Source organism: Suncus etruscus, chromosome 9 (assembly GCF_024139225.1).
Source record: "Suncus etruscus isolate mSunEtr1 chromosome 9, mSunEtr1.pri.cur, whole genome shotgun sequence".
Taxonomy (NCBI): Eukaryota; Metazoa; Chordata; class Mammalia; order Eulipotyphla; family Soricidae; genus Suncus; species Suncus etruscus.
This window is the reverse complement of record NC_064856.1, coordinates 85631472-85651687: the sequence shown is the minus strand read 5'-3', so window position 1 is coordinate 85651687 and position 20216 is coordinate 85631472. Positions and strand designations below refer to the sequence as shown.

General features: G+C 39.1%; 1 protein-coding gene across 1 annotated transcript in view; it reads left to right on the top strand.

The window, feature by feature from the left end:
* Nucleotides 1–20216, top strand: part of PAMR1 (peptidase domain containing associated with muscle regeneration 1) — a 97654-nt gene that overhangs the window by 59301 nt on the left and 18137 nt on the right. Inside the window, exons 4-6 of the mRNA XM_049779979.1 lie at nt 544–658; nt 9351–9568; nt 10489–10596. Coding sequence (XP_049635936.1) covers nt 544–658; nt 9351–9568; nt 10489–10596 — 441 coding nt within the window. The remainder of the gene's footprint in view (nt 1–543; nt 659–9350; nt 9569–10488; nt 10597–20216) is intronic.

The window sequence follows — 20216 nt, the reverse complement described above, 5'->3', positions numbered from 1 at the left end:
TATTTGTTTACAAGTTGATTTCACCCAAATCAAAGATTGTCTTATATGTAAACCTGGGTGAGACAGGTTCAGGATAGCCTGAGCTATCTGCCCTTACTTTTTTTTTTTTTTTTTTTTGTCCTTACTTCCCCACCTGGGGTTGGTCTCTGTACTCAATAAAAACCATAGCTCTGTCAGGCAGCTCTGGAAACGAGGTAGAAGATTGCCAGAGTTCACTTGTTTCATCCTCAGCCTTGTCTGGATTATTTCGTGCAGCAATTCCGCTTTAGACTTGTTCACCTGGGGTTGGAGATGTGGTGCGTGGGGTGATTTTATGCAGGATAAGTTATTTAGCTCTCTGGTTTGTCATTTTCCCAACTGGAAAACTGGCATTCTACCATTTTCCTTCAGGAGAATTAAATGTGAAGATCCCCAGCACATAGCTAGGTATTTGAGAAATAATAATCCCCATTTTCTGTCTGTTGATTTCAAAAATTTTTGCAGACTTTCTATTCTCTCTTTTTGATACAACTTCCTAACCCGAATCTGTTCTTTACTTCTCAGGATGTGGCCAGGTTCTTCGAGCCTCTAAGGGTCAGATTTTGTTGGAGAGCTATCCCCTCAATGCTCACTGTGAATGGACCATCTATGCCAAGCCTGGATTTATCATCCAATTAAAGTAAGAAGCTGGTATCAGAATTAGGGAGTCTGACTTATAACAAAATACAGCAATGTGACCAAGAATCTTGGCAGCCAAAAACTAATCATTATCACTTTATTTTAAAAATCAAAATATGCTTATTGGAGAGCTTTTTGGTTGTTTTTAATTCTCATGATTGATTCTATAGGAAAAGGTTTGATAAAAGCTGCTGCCAGTTAAATTCTTTTCATTATTGTTCCAGAGCACCAGTTTTCAGGTAATTTTGACCCACGGATAATATCAACAATGCAATATATAGAGAGTATTGTATTCGTTTTTGCCAACTTTCATAAGCACGCAGTATTTTGTAGAGATTGTGGTTTGGATTTTAGACCACAATAAATCAAATGTCACAAGAACGTGTTACAGATTTTGTGGGTTCTCAATACTTGAAATAGTTATGGTTACATAATTCAATAATCAAGTGTACAATAGCATGACACCTAAAACTATAAGGCTTCTTTCTACCTCAGTGACAGAGACAGGAAGTGAGTGTTCACTGTTGGAGATGGTGCCATTAGATTTGCTTAATGCAATGTTGCCACAAACCTTTGATTTGTCAACAATGGAATATTTGTAAAAGGCAGTGAGATATAACAAGGTGAAATAAAAGGTATGTAGTGAATTAAGTTCTATAAGAGGGTTAAAATAATTTTGTTAAAAATCACGGTATAGGTATAACCTTTATGTAATTTATATTCTTGGTTGGGAGTTATACTTGTCAAGTTCCTTTCTGCTATCCTCAGAAAAGAGCATCCACTTTAACAACAAATAACCAATTCCCTTACTTGCATAGAAGAGAAGCTGTTTCTTTTTATAGAAATTTGGGTTACTTAATAAGAATGTTTAATTTATGCCACAGATCAACTAATAGGCCCAGGTAAGTTGCAAAAGACTCTCCTGTTTATGAAATTTTCATTGCTGCATTATATGATCTATACATATTATCAACCTACCTACCATCATTTTTTTTTCACCAGACATTGTTCAAGGATAGATGTTGAAAAGAAGTGTTTTCTTTCTTGCTGCCTCTCCTTTCTCATTTTGGAAAAAGTTCTCTTTTGCATCTGCTGGGTGACACAGTGGCTTGGTTACTCCTGAGATTTCTTAGGACATACTTAGAAATAATTAACCCTTCCATTTTCTACTGTGAATGGTGACGGAAATATTTGATGTTCATTGATAGGGACTTAAAGTATTTTCTGTATGGATCAATACATCCAAGTATTTTCACATGCCAACCTAGAACCTCAAATGTCTTTCTGTTCTCAGGAAGGAAAGATGGCTATCCTGCATTGGAGCAAAACAAATTTCTTTTTATTAAATAATGAGCCTTCCTTCCTAGGTTAACTCAGGAGCAGTAAAGGAACACACTAGTCTGATGTGTCATTCAGGTTGAGTCTTTTAGTCATCCCTAAGGCAGGTATTAAATGTCAATATCTCATTATAACAGACCAGGAATAATTGTTCTGTAATGCAGCCACATGAGGGACTGTGGGTCCAAGAGTATTCCAAAAAGAGCACAGGTAAAAAATATTTAAGTGAAAACATGGTATGAGACTATGTTTCAGGGGGCAACAATAAGACAGAGGAAGCAAGGTGGAAAGGATACCACAGTTGTATAAAGGTCGAGAAGCCCTGCACTAAGACACTCTAGAGAACTTCTTTCAGATCCAGGTTGCTAGGGAAGTTCCCTATCCCCAAATGCTGATGTTGGAAGGATTGGTAAGTACTTTACTTGCCCAGGGGAAGGCCTGAAGTAGGACCAGAGAAACAAGACATGGCTCACTTAACTGAAAAAACAAACAGACAAACAAACATGGGGCTGGAGAAATAGTACAGCAGGTAAGGCACTTGTCTTGAATACAATTGACCCAGGTTCCACTCCATATGGTTTTTCAAGTTTCCTCAGAAATGATCCTTGAATGCAGAGCCAAGAAGACACCCTAGGAACTACTGGATGTGACCCCCCCCAAACCAAACCAGGAAAAAATCAATTAATTGAGTTTTATCAATAATAGACTCTTTTGATGGTGATAATATTGGATTATGCCATATAGCTTATATGTACAAAGCTCTAATCCATGTCATTCTACTCCTTGACACTTGTTCAACAAAGGACTCAGCCAGTGACACATTTCTTGCAACATTCCCATCACTAAGGAATCCATGACTAGGTCTATACATTTCTTTCCTATTTCTGAAATATGATCATTTCAGACCTCCTAGTCAGAGATCACAATAATGATAGAACACCCTAAAGCAGGGGTCTCAAACTCGTGGCCCACGGGCCGTTTGTGGCCCTCCATACAACATTTTGTGGCCCTGCCCTAGAGGAATCTTTTTTTTTGTTTTGTTTTGTTTTAATTGTTTGGGTCACACCCCTCAATGTTCAAGGCTTATTACTGACTTTGCACTCAAGGATTACCCCGACTTTGCCTCCTGCGGCCCCCAGGTAAATTGAGTTTGAGATCCCTGCCCTAAAGCATGTAAACAATGGTCATCTCCACAGTGGGAAGTCATCACTGATGATCCTTTTTCCTCTACTTTCTAGTCTAGTCATGACAAAATATATTTTCTTGCTTCTAGTTGATCCACAGTGTGGTCTTCCACAACAGATAGACTCCAAACTGCTGCCTTCTTCATGCTGGATTCTTCTGATTCCTAAGTTGTTTCTCTTGATCTTTTTTTTTTCTTTTCTTTTCTTTTTTGCCACACCTGGTAGCATTAAGGGGTTACTCCTGGCTCTGTGCTCAGAAATAGCTCCTGACAGGCTTGAGGAGTCATTTGGGATGCTGGGGATCAAACCTAGGCCTGTCCTGGGTCAGCCATGTGCAAGGCAAATGCCCACCCTCTGTGCTATTACTCTGGCCCCTCCCTGAATCTATTTGTGGCAGCTCTCTGAGATCATTTTCTAGGGTGGCTTGAATAACTCTAAATCAGGTTATTCTTGTGTTGGTGAAAGTTTCACTGGCTATCTCTCAAACTTGAAATAATACCTATACTTCTCATTCTGCACCCCCTAGCTGCTAGTCGCCTTGCCTACCTCATGGCAGCAATTCTCTCTTTCTCCCTATTCGGAAGCACCCTGACTTTTTTCTAGCTCATTTCAAGCTTTGTACTATTGCCTCAGTACCTTTGAACTTATTAATTCTTCTGCTTGACGTGTTCCTCCTGGCACCTTCCTTTGACTTACTCCATCTCATCATTTAAGAGTCTGCCCAGATTTCAAGTCTAAAGAGAGATCCTCTCACACGATGTTGTGTAAAAAACTCAAACTCCCTGGTCAGGTAGAGGCTCCTGCCAGATTTCTTTATTATGTTTTTTTGTAACAGAACCATAGAACATGAATCATTTTGTTTGGCCTCATATTTCTATTGCTTCCTACAAATTGAAAAAAAAAGTGGATGGTACCAGGGGCAAAGCAGTCTCATGAGAATTTAGTGAAAATAAAAAAATAATCAGACCTAAACACCCTACCAAAGCCAACAACAATAGAATCACGAGACCCAAACTACAACAAGCTATACATAAAAGGGACCTTTTACACTAGCAGTCCAAGGGGCTTAGGGTTGAGGTATGGAATGCATGCTGGGAACAGTGGCAGAGGGAGGTCAACACTGGTGATGGAAATTGCCCTAATTCACTGCCACTATGTACCTTAAATATAACTGTGAAAGACTTATAATTCACATTGGTCTCAATAAAAATAAAAAAATCTAAAGAACATGCTTTGAGGATTTGAGATCTTGATTTTGATTCATAGCACAGAGTACCAGCACTAGCTATGCTGGGCTGAGCTCTATAAGGAGTAACCTCAGGCTCCTGGACACTACTAGGTACAGCCCTTTTATGTCCCCCCCTTAAATCTGGGGCCAGAGAGATAGCACAGTAGGTAAGGCACTTGATTATAGCTCACCTGAGTTCAATCACTGGTACCCCATATGGTCCCCCAAGCCTTGCCAAGAGTTATCCCTGAATACATAGCCAGAAAAAAGTCTTGAGCAATACCAGGAGTATCCCAGAAACATTATATATATATATGTATATATGTATATGCATATTTAGAGAATATGAATCAATGGACTTGAAGCATATGCTTTACTTTGACAAGGGCAAGAACACTTGATTCTATTACTGGCACTCCATGGGCCTCTGAGCACTATTAATAGTGATCAAGGAGCTAGAAGCTGGGAGTAAATAACTTCTGAGCATCCTCAAATTAATAATATGTATTATTATTATAATATATTGTATAATATTATTATGTATTTTAATATTACATATACCGATATATTATTTAGGAATATATTTATTAATTAATGATAAATATATTAATATATAATATTATATTGACAGATATAATATATTAATTATGATATATTATACAATAATATAATAAAATATTATAATTTCACTTATTCAATGCAATATATTATAAAGATTATTGTTTAAGTAGTAAGTTTCATAATTTGTTATTTAAAAAGGAACAAAATTGATCCCACTCCTACTACCACTATTGACTTGGTAAAAGCAGGCCCTGCTAGCTTGGCTTCCCACTATCACTTTAGAATCTGGAATAATGCCTGCCCCAACCCAGTCTGAATCCCAGGGGTGCTCAAGGAGTGGGTTGCTACTCCATGTTGTCCATACAAATGCTGCAGTCCCTTTAAGTTTCAGAGACCAGTGGGCAGTGTCCTGGCCTCCTGTTTTCTCAAAAAAAAAAAAAAAATCCCAGAACCCTGAGAAGATAGATTTCTAAAGGTCATGATTACCTTGAATGTGAAGTCAGGCATCTTTTGAAATGTTAAATAGAATATGTTATAAAGAGTGGGATCCATAGAAGTGATGGCCCAAAAGCTTTTGTGGTAACAATTTTATAAATAAGGATCAGAAGTTTAACACAAGCGGTATAGTGCCTTGTGTAGTATGTGTTAAGTTTTGAGTCTAAGTCCTGTACTGCAAGGCCAGAGGCTGTGGATCACCAGCTGTGGCCCCAGTGGGAGCCAGACTCTGGAAATGTGCCTGATGGACACCAAGCATCACAAACCTAAGTACTGGTAGATATGATTCTTAGAGAATATTTTTTCTAATGAGCATTGGTTTTCCTCTGTGATTTGGTTCTTGTTTATGGACCACACTCAGCAGTGCTCAAATCTTTTTATTGTTTTTCATTTTTTTATTATTATTCTTTGGGGGGGGGACACATCCAGTGATGCTCAGGGGTTACTCCTGGCTATACACTCAGAAATCACTCCTGGCTTGGGGGAACATATGGGATGCCAGGGGATCAAACCACGGTCCTTTCTAGGTTAGCACGGCAAGCCAAATGCCCTACTGCTGCACCACTACTCCGGCCCCAGCAGTGCTCAAATCTTATGGCTCATTCCTGGTGATACACTTGGGAGACTATATGGAGTGCAGGGATCAAATTCAGGTTGATCTAATGAAAAACAAGCACCCTACTTGCTGTACTCTCTTTCCACCCCCTCCCTTTTTTAAGTAAGATCTTTGAGAGCATTTAAAATTTATTAATTATGATAATGGTTCAGGATTCTTGTTTTAGTCCAATGGTCCAAAGAGCCCTCCACTTAGTCTTCAAGGTAGTTATCTCCTATCTACCTGTAACTTCTACCACTTTATAAGATGGAGGAGTTACATAAGATAGTCAGATATCCTCTGAAAAATATTCTGGAAGATATCATCAGTTTCTTTTTCTTCTTTTCCACAGATAAAACACAGTTTTTTATTACCACTTTTAAGAATCAATTTCATGCATCATCAGTTTAGTGAAAATATTATGTTCAATCTTGTTTTAAAAATATTCATTTAGAAGATAAAGAGATAGCAACAGCTAGTTGGCAGGGCTATTGCCTTTGCACGGCCAGGCTGGGTTCTATCTCTGTCATTTCATATGGTCCCCCAAGGACATTAGGAGGTTATTCCTGAGTGCAGAGCCTGAAGTAATCTCTGACCCCTCAATATTGTCAGGTGGGACCTTGAAACCCAAAATATTTTAGTTACTATGATTTAAAATTCTATTAATGATAGAATTTCATGTATTCAACATTCCGATCCCACAGCCTTCACCAGGGTCCACTTCCATCTACTGTTGTCTTGGGATCACCCATGAAAAACTCTTCTCCCACCTTCTCCCTCTCGTGCTGCACTTAGTTTTGTAGATAAGTTCTAAGGTTCTGTTGCCTTTGGACACTTTATATTTCCTAATATGCTTCTTTACATCTGTACATGAAAGATATCATTCTGTATCTGCCTTTTTCTTCTGGTTAAATTCACTCAGGTTGAATTCCCATTCCATTCATGCAGTAAAAAATTGCATGATTTGGGGCCGGGTAGGTGGCGCTGGAGGTAAGGTGTCTGCCTTGCAAGCGCTAGCCAAGGAAGGACCGCGGTTCGATCCCCCGGCGTCCCATATGGTTCCCCCAAGCCAGGGGCGATTTCTGAGCACATAGCCAGGAGTAACCCCTGAGCATCAAACGGGTGTGGCCCAAAAACCAAAAAAAAAAAAAAAAATTGCATGATTTTATCTTTTCTTTTTAAATTACTTAATTAATTTTGGTCACTTTTATGTACTATTAATTGTAGAATTTTTGGCATATCTTCCAACACCACACTTGTAAAATCACCTCACATGCTATATTTCCAACCTCAGATGAACGAGTCTAAAGTGAAATCACTGCACGAAATAATCCAGACCAGGCTGAGGGTGAAACGTGTAGTCTGGCAATCTTCTACCTCATAACCAGATGCTATTAGAACTGTCATTTTATTAAGTATAGAGACCACCCCAGGTGGGGGATTAAGAACAGAATAAGGGCAGATAGCTCAGGTTATCCTGAACCTATACTACCCAAATTTATATATAAAACAATCTTTGTTTTGTATGAAACCAAGTTGTAAACAAACAGATAAAAGAAAACCAGAGATGATCTTTGTTTTGAGTAAAACAAGGTATAATTTAACACACACTTGTCTCCAAAGTGTCCATTTCTCCCCACTATTTTCACAAAGTTCCTCTGTATCACTACCATCCCCATCTTCTTGCCACACCATTCTCTCCCTAATCCCCGTATCTCACTGCCCTGGTAAGGTTTATTTTGCAGACTAGTTCTTTGGGTCATTTGTGGTTTCCATTATGGAATTTTTATACACAACATGTGAGACAGATTATTTTATACTTTCTCTTTCCTGGATGACTTTATTCAGCATGATATTCTCCAATTACAGCCATATGATTTTTGTCCTTTCTTATTTCTGAATAGTATTCCATTGGGTAAACATCAGGTTCTGTTGCCTTTGGATATTTGATATTTTCCCACATGTTTCTTTATGTATGTTTGGATTTTTTTTTTTTTTTTTTTTTTTTACAGATTTTGGCTCTCCTAAACAGTGCCACAATGAACACAGGAACACATATGCCCTTGATATTTTGTTTCTTATTCAGGATGCAGCTAAAACATATTGTCTTCTTTTTTGTTTTTTGTTTATTTGTTTTTGGTTTTTTGGGGCCACACCCAGTGACACTCAGGGGTTATTCCTGCTATGTGCTCAGAAATCACTCCTGGCTTGGGGGACCATATGGGATGCCGGGGAATCAAACTGCTGTCCGTTCTAGGTTAGCACCGGCAAGGCAGACACGTTACTACTCCACACCACTGCTCTGGCCCCAAAGATATTGTCTTCTTTCGATAGGTGGTGGTATTGAGAGCTCTGAAGCGTCATTCTGATACATCCCAGCATTTTTAAATTCCATATTTTCTTACTCTAGTCTGCAGCCCTGATAGGCAGCTTACTGCCTTATCTCCACTCTGGGTTGAAAGCTATTGCTCCTCTGAGGATAATTACAATGCTCTATCATTGTACAGTGTTCCATCTGTTTCCATCAAGCAGAAGAGCACACAGAGATTTGTTGCCTTTACTAGCTCTTACAACAGGGACCTTTTCCAGTCTTGAGCTGCCAATTGACAATCCGTCAATTCCTTAAGGTTCTTGCTCAGCATCTCTATCTCTCTACATCATGTGCTGTCACAGGCTCTATACCAACAGGCAGGAACAGAATACAGCTATGCTTTGTCCTCAGGGCTTGACATACTAGCTAACTGAGTGCACACGCAGGCTCACCCAGTCAAGGAGATAAATAGAAGAAATAAGGATTGTGCACACATCATGGAGCATACAGAGGCCTACCTTTAGATAGAGCTTTCAGAGGAAATTTGTTGAAGCTAGTCAAACAGTTATTGGCAAGAAGAGTCAGATATGCAGACTCCCTCTTTGATTTGGGGGCAAACCTGGTGATACTCTTGGCTTTACAATCAATAAATAATCCTGCTGGAGCTCAGGGGACCAAATGGGGTATTGGGGATTGAATCTAAGTCAGTTATATGCAGGGTGAACATCTTACCCACTACTATCTCTCTAGCCCTTTGTTCATAGATTTTTTTTTGAATGGAATATATATACATATCCACATAAATATTCACTCTCTCACTATATGTCACATATACTCACACACATTTTTCCACTCAAAGGAACTCCTCTGACCTTAATCCTGTGGGGTCAACACTTTTTATGACCCATTTGCTGTTTGGCCATGAATATACCAGGAGTCCAGGATTTTCCAGTTATCTGTTGTCATCCTTCATGCCCACAGGTTTATCATGCTGAGCCTGGAGTTTGACTACATGTGCCAATATGACTATGTTGAAATCCGTGACGGGGATAACAGTGACAGCCAGATCATCAAGCGTTTCTGTGGCAATGAGAGGCCTGCTCCCATCCGAAGTAGTGGTTCCTCCCTACATCTCCTCTTCCATTCTGATGGCTCCAAGAACTTTGATGGCTTCCATGCTGTGTTTGAGGAGATCACAGGTAAAGAGCCTATGGAAAGAGGTTTTATTTTTTATGCCTGTGTCCCAGCAAACCTCTGTATTGTGCACCCAATCTCTCTCCCTGTTCAGTCTTAAGGTCCAACCTTCATGGATTCAGCTCTCAGAGGTAACCAACACCATGAGGAGAAAAGGGAAAATAATAAAGGATATTTCAGATGTGCCTACTCAGAACCAAAGCTGGAAAGTAAACCCATGGTCCCCATGCAGATTACATGTCTCAGGTCACAGTTGTGAGGGTTGGAATAGGAATTTGCTCACAAACACACAGTTGGCCTCTCATCATGAAGAGTGTTCATTTGGAATATCTAATATATTAAACTTGTGGCCTTAGATAAATTCCACTTCTCTGGCCTAATTAAGAAGGAAATGCCATAGCTTCTATTCCATTAAGAAGGCTGAAGAGATAATGCAGGGTTTAACGAACATGTCTTGCATGAAACTGGTCCTGGTTCTATTCCTGATTCCTTGTAGTCCTCAAAAATGGCTGCAGCACTGGAGACCCCAAGACTGCCATAATGGTTTGAGGATTCCCCAACACCACAGGGTACAATCAGCACCTTATCCGAAGGCCCTTGCAAAACCTACTTCTTAGAAATTCAAAAATCCAGTGGTTTCATAGACAATGATAACATGAATTCACTGAAAAAAGTAAAACTTGAGTCAGAATAGGGGGCCAGAAATTGAGGCCACAGTTGGCAATGCTCAGGAACTGTTTCTGGGATCTGCAGAGCTAGGAATCAAATCAGAATTGGTGTTTTGTGAAGCAAGCATCTTCACCCTATACTACCTCTTTGTCCAGTTGTAAGCATTTTGAGAGAACTTTGACAGTGAAAGATTCTATTCTCGAGCAAGTTGACTCAGTATTAGGCTGCACTGATGAATATTGCTTTTCTCTTCTAGCTTGTTCCTCATCCCCTTGCTTCCATGATGGCACTTGTCTTCTCGACCAAACTGGATCTTACAGATGTGCCTGCTTAGCAGGTTACACTGGGCAGCGTTGTGAAAATGGTGAGTGCCTCCAGAGTGGATGCTCGGTGTCATTCAGAGTTGGTAGGAAGAGAAGTCTGGGAGCTTTTTGGGCCTGTTGTTTGTAGGTATTAGAATGGTCTGTTCAAGTTCATGGAAGGAAAGAAGGAAAGAAAGGAAGAAAGGAAGGGAAAAAGGAAGGAAGGAAGGAAGGAAGGGAAGTAGAAAGGAAGGAAGGGAAAGGAAGGGAAGAAGGAAAGGAGGAAGATAAAGGGAAGAAGAATGGAAGGAAGAAGGAAAGAGGAAGGTGAGAAGGAAAGAAGGAAGAAGGTAGGAAGGAAGGAAGGAAGGAAGGAAGAGGAAGGGAAGAAGGAAGGAAGGAGGAGAGAAGCAGAGGAAGGGAAGAAGAAAGGAATGAGGAAGGAAAAGGAAGGAAAGAAGGAAGGAAAGAGGAAGGAAGGAAGGAAGAGGAAGGGAAGAAGGAAGGAAGGAAGAGGAAGGAAAGAAGAAAGGAAGGAAGTAAAGAAGGAAGGAAGAAGGAAGGGAAGAAGAAGGGAAGAAGGAAGGAAGGAAGAGAAAGGGAAGAATGAAGAAAAGGAGTAAGTAAGTGTTGGTTTCTTTATGAACTAACTGCACAGTATTAGAACTTTTATTTACTGAGTAAAATCAGAGAGAAGTAAAATATCAAATATGTGAAAAGTTACTTTAAGAAATTAGACCCTTGGGGCCAGAGAGATAGCATAGAGGTAAGGCATTTGCCTGGCAATCAGAAGGTCGGTGGTTCAAATCTGGCATTCCATATGGTCCCCTGAGCCTGCCAGGAGCAATTTCTGAGCATAGAGCCAGGAGTAACCCCTGAGCGCTGCCGGGTGTGACCCCCCCAAAAAAAAAAAATTGGTCCCAATTGTAGTAAGAAGGGGTAAGGTTGGGTGCAGGGAAGAAATTGGTCCAAAAGTTGTGACTAGAACTATTAAGAATATTTTATGAGTCCAAAATGAACTTCTCAGCATTGCTATTCTACCTAGGGAAAAAAAAGGCAAGACAAAATAAGCTTAATGAAAAAGAATATAAACATGGTTCTTATTTCCAAACCACACCTCAAGATTTCTTTCTTTTTGTGCCACCAGCCCAACACTTTGATGCACCTTCTTGCCACAGTTCAGTAAGACTTTACAAGACTTTTACAAGATTGATTGCTGTGCTCTGTTTATACCATGTGTCTCATTAGGAATCGTCACAAAGATCTCTCCCAGAAGGCTCACTCGTCACTCTTCCACAGATAATTCTATCATGCCAATCTCTTGGGATCTACTCCCTTCTTTCCTTTCTTTATTATTTTTTTTTTTGAGAATGTCTTTGTGTAGGAGCAAAACAGAAATGGATTTTTTGCTTAATTACTGGAGAAACACACATACTTGTGAAATAGTCAGCAAGTAGAGTTGCATAAAATAAAAGAGAACCACGATTTTACTTTCCAGTAGTGGTATTGCTCACACCTTATAATCCTTCCAGATATTTTTTATAGACAATAAATATAGTTGTCTAAATATTAAACTAGTATTAAATCAGTGCCCAAGTATTAAACTAGTGGCTACTTTGTGTGATCTTGCTCCAACTCCTACCACCAAGGGACACTTGGTAATTGTCTCTATGCCATTATTGGAGAGACATACTGCTACTGAGATTGGCGTATGGAGAGTTATTTAACTGTGATCCAGGGCAGCCACATAATAATGAGATCTGGTCCAAATGTCAGTCTATCAAAAATGAGAATATTCTGTTTAAACAAAAGTGGATTAGGGAATACATATGGGACCTCAATTTGTTTTCTGCATTCATATCCCAATTTTTTTAAGGTCAGTATTTGTTGAACTACCTCATTTGAAATGATGGTTGCTGAATATTTCATTGTACAGATGTACATATGATTATCAATGGTGTATTTATCCAATTCCTTTTCCAGAGTAAATTCTTAAAACATAAAAAATGAAGTTTATTATTTGCCATTACTTTGAAAGCTGTAATGAATGTTCTAATAGCTATTTCCTGGCTCACATGTAGAGTTTTATTTAAGATACTTTCTTAGACGTTTAATTGTTAGTTTCATGTGTATAAAGAATTCACCTTTTGAGGACTTTGTGTAGTTCCAGAGTGGTCTGTAGAAAGATTTTCCACTTCTCTTGATGATCTGTTATGAATACAAGTCTGCAAAACAAGGACATGCCATTCAGAAACTAGGTTTATTCTTGACAAGCTGGAAGCAGACTTCTTTTCAAAGGCATTCCATGGGTTTGAGGGGAGTCTGCCCTTTCAGATGTAGAGGGGAGGTTTGTCTTGTTCTCTTGGAAAGAGTGGAGTCTACCCCTGGCCTCTCTCTGGACTGTCTCCCTGGGATGAAAGTTAGTCCTCTGTTTGCAGGTGACCTCCTCTGAAAGCAAGCAAGCAAGAAAGAGGCCCCTCCTCAGCTTTGCCAGGCTAGTCTCCTGACAACACCCCCAGCCACTCCGACCTCCCCAGGCCACCATGTAAGAAACAGGGGCCCCCTTTTTCCTCTGAAGTTTCCTGTTTCTTTGTATGGGACACAAGGATACAATAAGTTCTCCAGTAAATGGTTGGAATCCTGTTTTGAAAAAGTGGAGAGGGAGGGATTCATTGCCTGCCCCAATTTCCATGTTGCCTTTGTTCCTCTGGCCCAGTTGACGATGCCTGGGTTTGCCCCCCTGCATCTTAATGAAGGACGATGAAATGGACTGAATCTTGGGCTACAATGCTCCCACTGCAGACTCTGACGCGCCTTTGAACAAAACAAATCGGCTTCCCCCAATTAGAGAAGAATGGTGACTCGGGGTTCATTGGGGTTCAGGAGCATCAGAAGGGTTCCTGCTAGTCTATCCCAAGGATCAGGAAAAAAAAAAAAAAAGAGGTGGCCTGAGAAGCACACTTTATAGTCCTGCTTCAAAGGAGTGACCGCCTTTCTCAGGAAAATAAGTCATTAGCGACTTGGGGTGTTTTCTATAAATGTTAATGCTGCTGTGGTGAGAATATGCTGAGTCCCCGATGGTTGCCTTCAGAGCTCCCCCTCCCAGACCCATCAGCTAAGGACTAGGGGATTCGTGAGCTCCAAGCACGTTGTTCCGAGCTCTCTCAGTGGAGGTCTTATAAAAATGAAATTGTCCCTGTTTTAGTCATAGCACTTAAGGCCTGTTTTTGCCTATTGTGAACCTTGGAGTCTTGCTCCTGCACCCTGAGTTCAAGAAGATAGATCTTGGTGACTTTGAACCAGATTTACTTCCTATGAATCTCAATTTCTCCACTGAAGAATTTCCAGGAAAAATAATACTTCTCAGTAGTGTTTGTGGGTATGGAATGAGGATGATCCAAATATGGCATTAGTGGTTCATAGGAAACCATCACAATTTTTATTTCTGACTCAGGTTTTGACCATTTAAAAGGGACCTCGGGGTGTGAGAAAATACTTCCTTGACTTTCTGTGCTTCTCTAGTGGGCCACTCTCCCTAAATCATTGCCAGATATGAATTCTCCTAGTACTATGCCTGCAAAGAAGGAAGAAAGGAGCTGACTTTAATGCAGACATCACTTGTGTTATTGGCATCAAGGAATCCTGGGTTCTAAGAGATATGTTCACATTGGGGGTGATGTATGAAGAGTGCCATAGCCCCAGAGAGAGCAGTTAGAAATAAAAAAAAATAAGTCTGAAGAACTGGATTTGGAAGCTTTAGAATGTTTCCCAAAGCATCATCCTATTCTACAAGTCCCTTGTTTTCTCATAGGATTTTCCCAAAATTTATTTATGTAGATGTTGGATATAATGGGGGAGAGCTTATGCCAAGCATGTGTGAATTTCTGAGTTTAATTTTCAGCATCTTGTCCATCTCCAGCACATATGTACCCCTGAGCACAGCCAGCAAGCCACATGTACTGAACTTTCAGGCCTGGACCATTGTTGGATGTGGTGCTATGAATAAACATCACATATTTAATTTGGTGGGCTATCTGGAATTTCTTGGTAGTCAGATGGAGGAGTGAACTTTTAGGGAATCCCTAAATGTATTTTATTAGAGGGTTAAAAACAAAAAAATATAAAAAAAATCACTCTCACTTGAGGAGGTTTAGGAAAAATTCCATAGAAAATGGGCCTGAAGAATCCAAGGTTAGTATATATAGGTACACAGTAAACTACAATCTTCTGAGCAGTATGGATTTTCCAAAGATCATTTGGAATGGCAGACCATTGACTACTCCACTTTTTTTTATCTTTAGCCTTCCTTCTCCTCCTTGACTTACCACTGTGTAAATGAATATCTAATGTCCTTCTGGGCATAATTTGAGAGCTGTATTTCATTTGGATTAAGATTTGAAAAGTAAAAACCATCATAATAAAAATTGCTCCTATAGAGTTAGGAAGCTATTTGACTGTTTTTATAATTTTGAAGGAGCAATTTTCTTTTCCTTTGTGTTATTCCTTATGGGAAACCTGTGATTTTATTGATTCAGTTCATTAACCATCCTAGATTCCCTAGACTTGTGGCCACATATCCAAAGCATTTCTATGTTGTACTCAGGGAAGGATGCCTGGAAATTGGCAGAGAATGTGGCATTATGGTAGCCAGCAATCATTTTTATTATGGACTGCATGGCAACCAAATAGTAAGAGGACAGGAGAACCAACAATAGCTTTCCACTTGGCTATCTCCCAAGAAATGAGGGTTGGAGTGTCCATCAGTGTAGAAAAGGCCAGCACAATTGTTGGATTTTGGTGTTTTTTTTTTTTTTTAACCAAGAATCTGTTTCCAGTTGCCTGTACTTTGTCAAACTTCTTGAATTTGGCTTTGATAGATGAGTTTGACTAAGGTTAAACTTAGGGCAAGGTGAAGATTGCACTTTGATTCTGGTTAAAAACAGGATGGGTTGTTTTCCCATGAAAGGAAGACCTGGAGAATGCAGAGTAGAAAAACATAAAGCCAAGAAAAATTAACTCTCAATGAAAGCCAACTTCTCTGCCATCACAAACCTTGTAAAGACCCCCCTGCTCTTTGGTAGAGGCTATAGACATCCCCACACCAGTTCCACTTTGTGAGGCATTTGCTACCTATTAGTATTAATTTAGAAGAGCAAAGCTGCCTCTAAACTCAAGGCATTCATATTCTTTGGTGCCCAGATATACAATAGAGCAAATTATCACTTTCTCTGTTTCAAAGACAGGCAAGGGTGTGCTTTTGTCAGTTATCACAACATCCAAATAAGGTAGATAATATTCTCAACCTGCTCTACAGATTCATCCTGCTTAATATTTACATATATATATATATATATATATGAATAAAGCACTGGAGCAACTAGAAACTATGTTCTTCTTCCATTTGCAAAAAGAAATTTTCAGTCTGGAATGTTTTCTGTTCATTTAGTTGGCTGGTTGTTGGCTAGTATTTTGACACAGAGGATAATGCCACCTGATGCACAGTTCTTGGTGGGAACTGTGGGAATGTCTTTGGTGATGGTGACAATAAGATAAGAGTAATTAAAGGTTGAGCGATACTCAATGGTGATGAGATTAGTAAAAATCTCTTGAGGCTCTACCATGTACAGAAACTCAGGAGTCTTCTGGTCATTGTCTTTATTCCCAAGTCTAAATGGATAAAATCATTCAGACCATTGTCATGGTGAGCATTATTTATATTTGGAAAAGTTGACTATGAATGCCACAGGGAACCATTTCCCCTGTGACTGAGTAGTATTACTTACTTGCCTCTTTATACCTAAGAGCTGACTCACAACTCTGAGATTTGGGGCAATTCCCAAGCAGATCTGCTAGGTAGAGGCTAGATAAAAAACTGACAGTTCCTGTCTACTTTACTTTAGTAAAATGTTTCAGCTTGCTTTGAACAAAAGCCAAATGAGCAGGACTTTACAAAGAGTTTTCAAAATTGACCTGCCTCCCTAGGCAAGGCAAGGTTTTAGCTATCTAATTAAGTAGGCCATGCATACTTCAGAAAAGTGGTATCCGAAAGACACAGTGTACTGGGGGCCAAGGACAATACTGATTAAGATCAAATAGCTAATTGTACGCCTCAATCTCCAAATTGCTGCCAGATGAATAAATAGCAGTGTGTGCAATCCAAGTATAATCTCACATGGATACTCTCTCATTCACACCACAGAGGAAAACTCAGGAAAACTCACTGGGAGGGCAGAAAGGGGTGCCAGTCAGAGAACAGGATTCCATTCATTGGCTGGAAAGGGATAAAACGGGGTTTTCTTATTGAGATTGCTGGTTGGGGGGAAGACCTCTGATGAAAGAAAAAGATGTTGGTTTGGTCCATAAGCACCAAACTCAAGTATCAGCTGAACAGGAAAAAAAGGCAGGTCGAGATGAGAACCATTCGGGCCCGGAGAGATGGCACAGCGGCATTTGCCTTGCAAGCAGCCGATCCAGGACCAAAGGTGGTTGGTTCGAATCCCGGTGTCCCATATGGTCCCCCGTGCCTGCCAGGAGCTATTTCTGAGCAGAAAGCCAGGAGTAATCCCTGAGCATCGCCGAGTGTGGCCCAAAAACAAAAAACAAAAACAAAAACAAAAACAAACAAAAACAAAAAAACAGATGAGAACTATTCAATCATTGTTTTTGTGTGTTGGGTTCTTGTTTAAATCAGGTTCTTAGAATGAATAAAGTGCTGATAAAAAGTTAATGCCGTTTTCTAAACAAAGCCTTCAGTCTGTCACAAATTGTAGTCTTGATTTTGCTGGTGAGTGAAAATGGATGGATTCCAAGAATTTGCTAAATGTTCTAACACCATCTACCCTTCCAGCGACCCCTCCCCCATCTAGATATTGAGATAATGAATTTTGTTGACTTTGGATCTGTTTTCTTTGGCGGAATTCTTAGATAATGTCACAGTTCTGAAATTCAGGTCCTTTTAAAAAAGACAGGATAGTATTCTGAGTCTAGTTTTTTGTTCGGATAGCTTTCTGGTTACATTGAATGTTTCATTAACTAATTAGAAAATATTATAAAAATTTTTATTTTATTTATTTATTTTTTTTAAATTTATTTTTTTGGTTTTTGGTTTTTGGGTCACACCCGGCAGTGCTCAGGGGTTACTCCTGGCTCCATGCTCAGAAATCACCCCTGGCAGGCACAGGGGACCATATGGGATGCCGGGTTTCGAACCACCGTCCTTCTGCATGAAAGGCAAATGCCTTACCTCCATGCTATCTCTCTGGCCCCAAATTTTATTATTTTTAATGTGAAATTTGCCAGTGACATCAAATCATTTGTGAAGCAAGCAAGTTGTAAATGAGCAAAACAAGGATGTAAATAAAAATAATTAAAAGGGAAAAATTATTTAGTAACAACATAAAAATAAGCAAGATGAGTATACTTGATAGATTGAGGGAATAAAATTCTGTTTTAATTTATGAACTTGCAATAGCCTCAAATGTTTTTGATTCTGAATTTCCTGGCATCATACTTCCTGTTAAATGGAAGTGAACCCAAGTTCACCTAGAGATACAAATGCTGTCCATTTTAAAATTACAATGAAAAAAGATGATTTTATTTTAGACTATAGGTTGAGCAGTATAAATTACTGTACCTAGTGAAAGACTTGTTGCAACCCAGACTTTGCCAACTGCTGCAGTTGACTAGTATTTGTTCAGATCCCACAACCCATGCAGGTAAACTTACAGCCCAATTAGCTTCTTTTATGTCATTTTTTTGTTAAGGTTTGATGTTCTGATTTAAATTTAGGAGCAAAGAATGCCATTAAAAATGAAGGTATATGTGTATGTATTCATGTGATTAGTGTCAGATATAAATATGTGAATATATACAATTTCCACTAATCTAAACACTGTGATTGAATAATTAGGAGAAAGACTTCAAACCATTTTAAATAAATATTTAAATGAAACTAAATAGTGCCTTTAGATATTTCAAGGACTCTAGAACAATATGCCCTAAGTGACAGCATATCTATTTCTTCATTTACATTAAACATTTCCATGTTAAACATACAGTAACACATTTGTCACTGCTTTATTATACTAAATAAGAGGAAATATTAAATAAATAGATGCTTAAGGCAAGAATGTTAATCAATAAAGTCAATAACCAACAGAACTGTCCCTGTGTTTCTCCCTGGAGACAGACTTTCTAAAAGCAAAGCAGCAGTTGGATTCTTCGGTTCCAGGAGACTTTTTAAAGATATTATCTACAACTTTTAACTTATGGTTTTGAAACCAAGGCAAAAATAGAATTATGCATATCTGTGGGGTCATCATATTAAAATTGATATGAAAATTCTATTAAAGCATCATATTAAAATTCTAAACTGAGGATTGAGCTAGTTCAACAGGTTGGGGGCATATTTGCATGTAGAAGGTTTGGATTTGAGCCCTCATCCAAAAGGTCCTCTGAGCACTATGGGAAATGACAAAACACAGAGCACAATAATTCTTGAGAACAGCTTTGGTTTGGCCCAAAAAATAAAGAAAGGAAAGAAAAGAGGAGAGGAAATGAGAAGAAAGAAGAAAGGAGAGGAAGAAAGAGGAGTAGAGGGAGGGGAGAAGAAAAGAAAGATGCTTTTGTGGATAAAGATATGTTAGTGGAATGTAATGTCATAGAAGAAGATATGTGAGATTTTTATTGGTTGTTCTTGTTACTTTTCTGGGATCTGCATCCTAATTTTGATGATAGAGAGTAATGGAAGTGGAACTTAAGTAGGGATAAAAATTATAGACATGTCATATTTGACATGGGGCACATAAAGAAGTGGAATTATTAGTATTTATGGAATAATATATTTCTAAATATGTCTTTATACCACCCATTTATGCTCCTTAACTCTCTACCACTGTGACCATTTCACATAGACCTGTACATAGTCATCTCAGCTATTTAACTTATATTGAATGTATCTTTTAGTATGCCTATCAGATTGGAGAACAGGAGAAACACTATTTGCTTTAAGTTACTGAAATTTAACTATAAGACCCACAATTCAGGCTACTGAGAAAGTCCATTTTAGGAATTGTTGACTGTGTGCCCCAAAATAGTTAAAGAGTTCCCCAGCTTAACACAGACAGCGTAAAATTCTCAGAGAGCATTCTGGGTGGTAGCTTCTAGTATTACACATTTCATTCAGAGACCATTTCATTGGTTAGTCTGGAGCCTGAGACTATCTGTAGACACTAGGGATTCTCTGATAATGTCTGGCCTTTCTAGTTGCTTTCCTTTTGAACTTCCTTCATTCTACAACTCTCCTTATGCTCAAAAGCATAGAGTACTTAAGATCCCTCTTTTAAAGGTCCCATTATCTCCTAGGCATTTAGCCTTAGCTTCCAAAATATACTCTGGAAGACACCAATGATTCTGATGTCCAGACCTAAAGAAAGAGCAAGAGTGTCTAGGGTTACTTCCCTTAAAAACTAACCCTGGCAAACCATTGGGCCCTAATAATTTAATGAAATAAATAATTCTTGGGTCATACAGTGAGGGATAAGAGGGTGATGTGAGAAATATAGGAAAGAGAAGTCCAGGGGGAATGTTTTCAATTGAACTCCCAAACTCAGTGGGACCCCTGTATACCAGGGAATATAAATGTCACCTGAAAGGACTGGTATTGGACTTTTCTTCTTCCTTA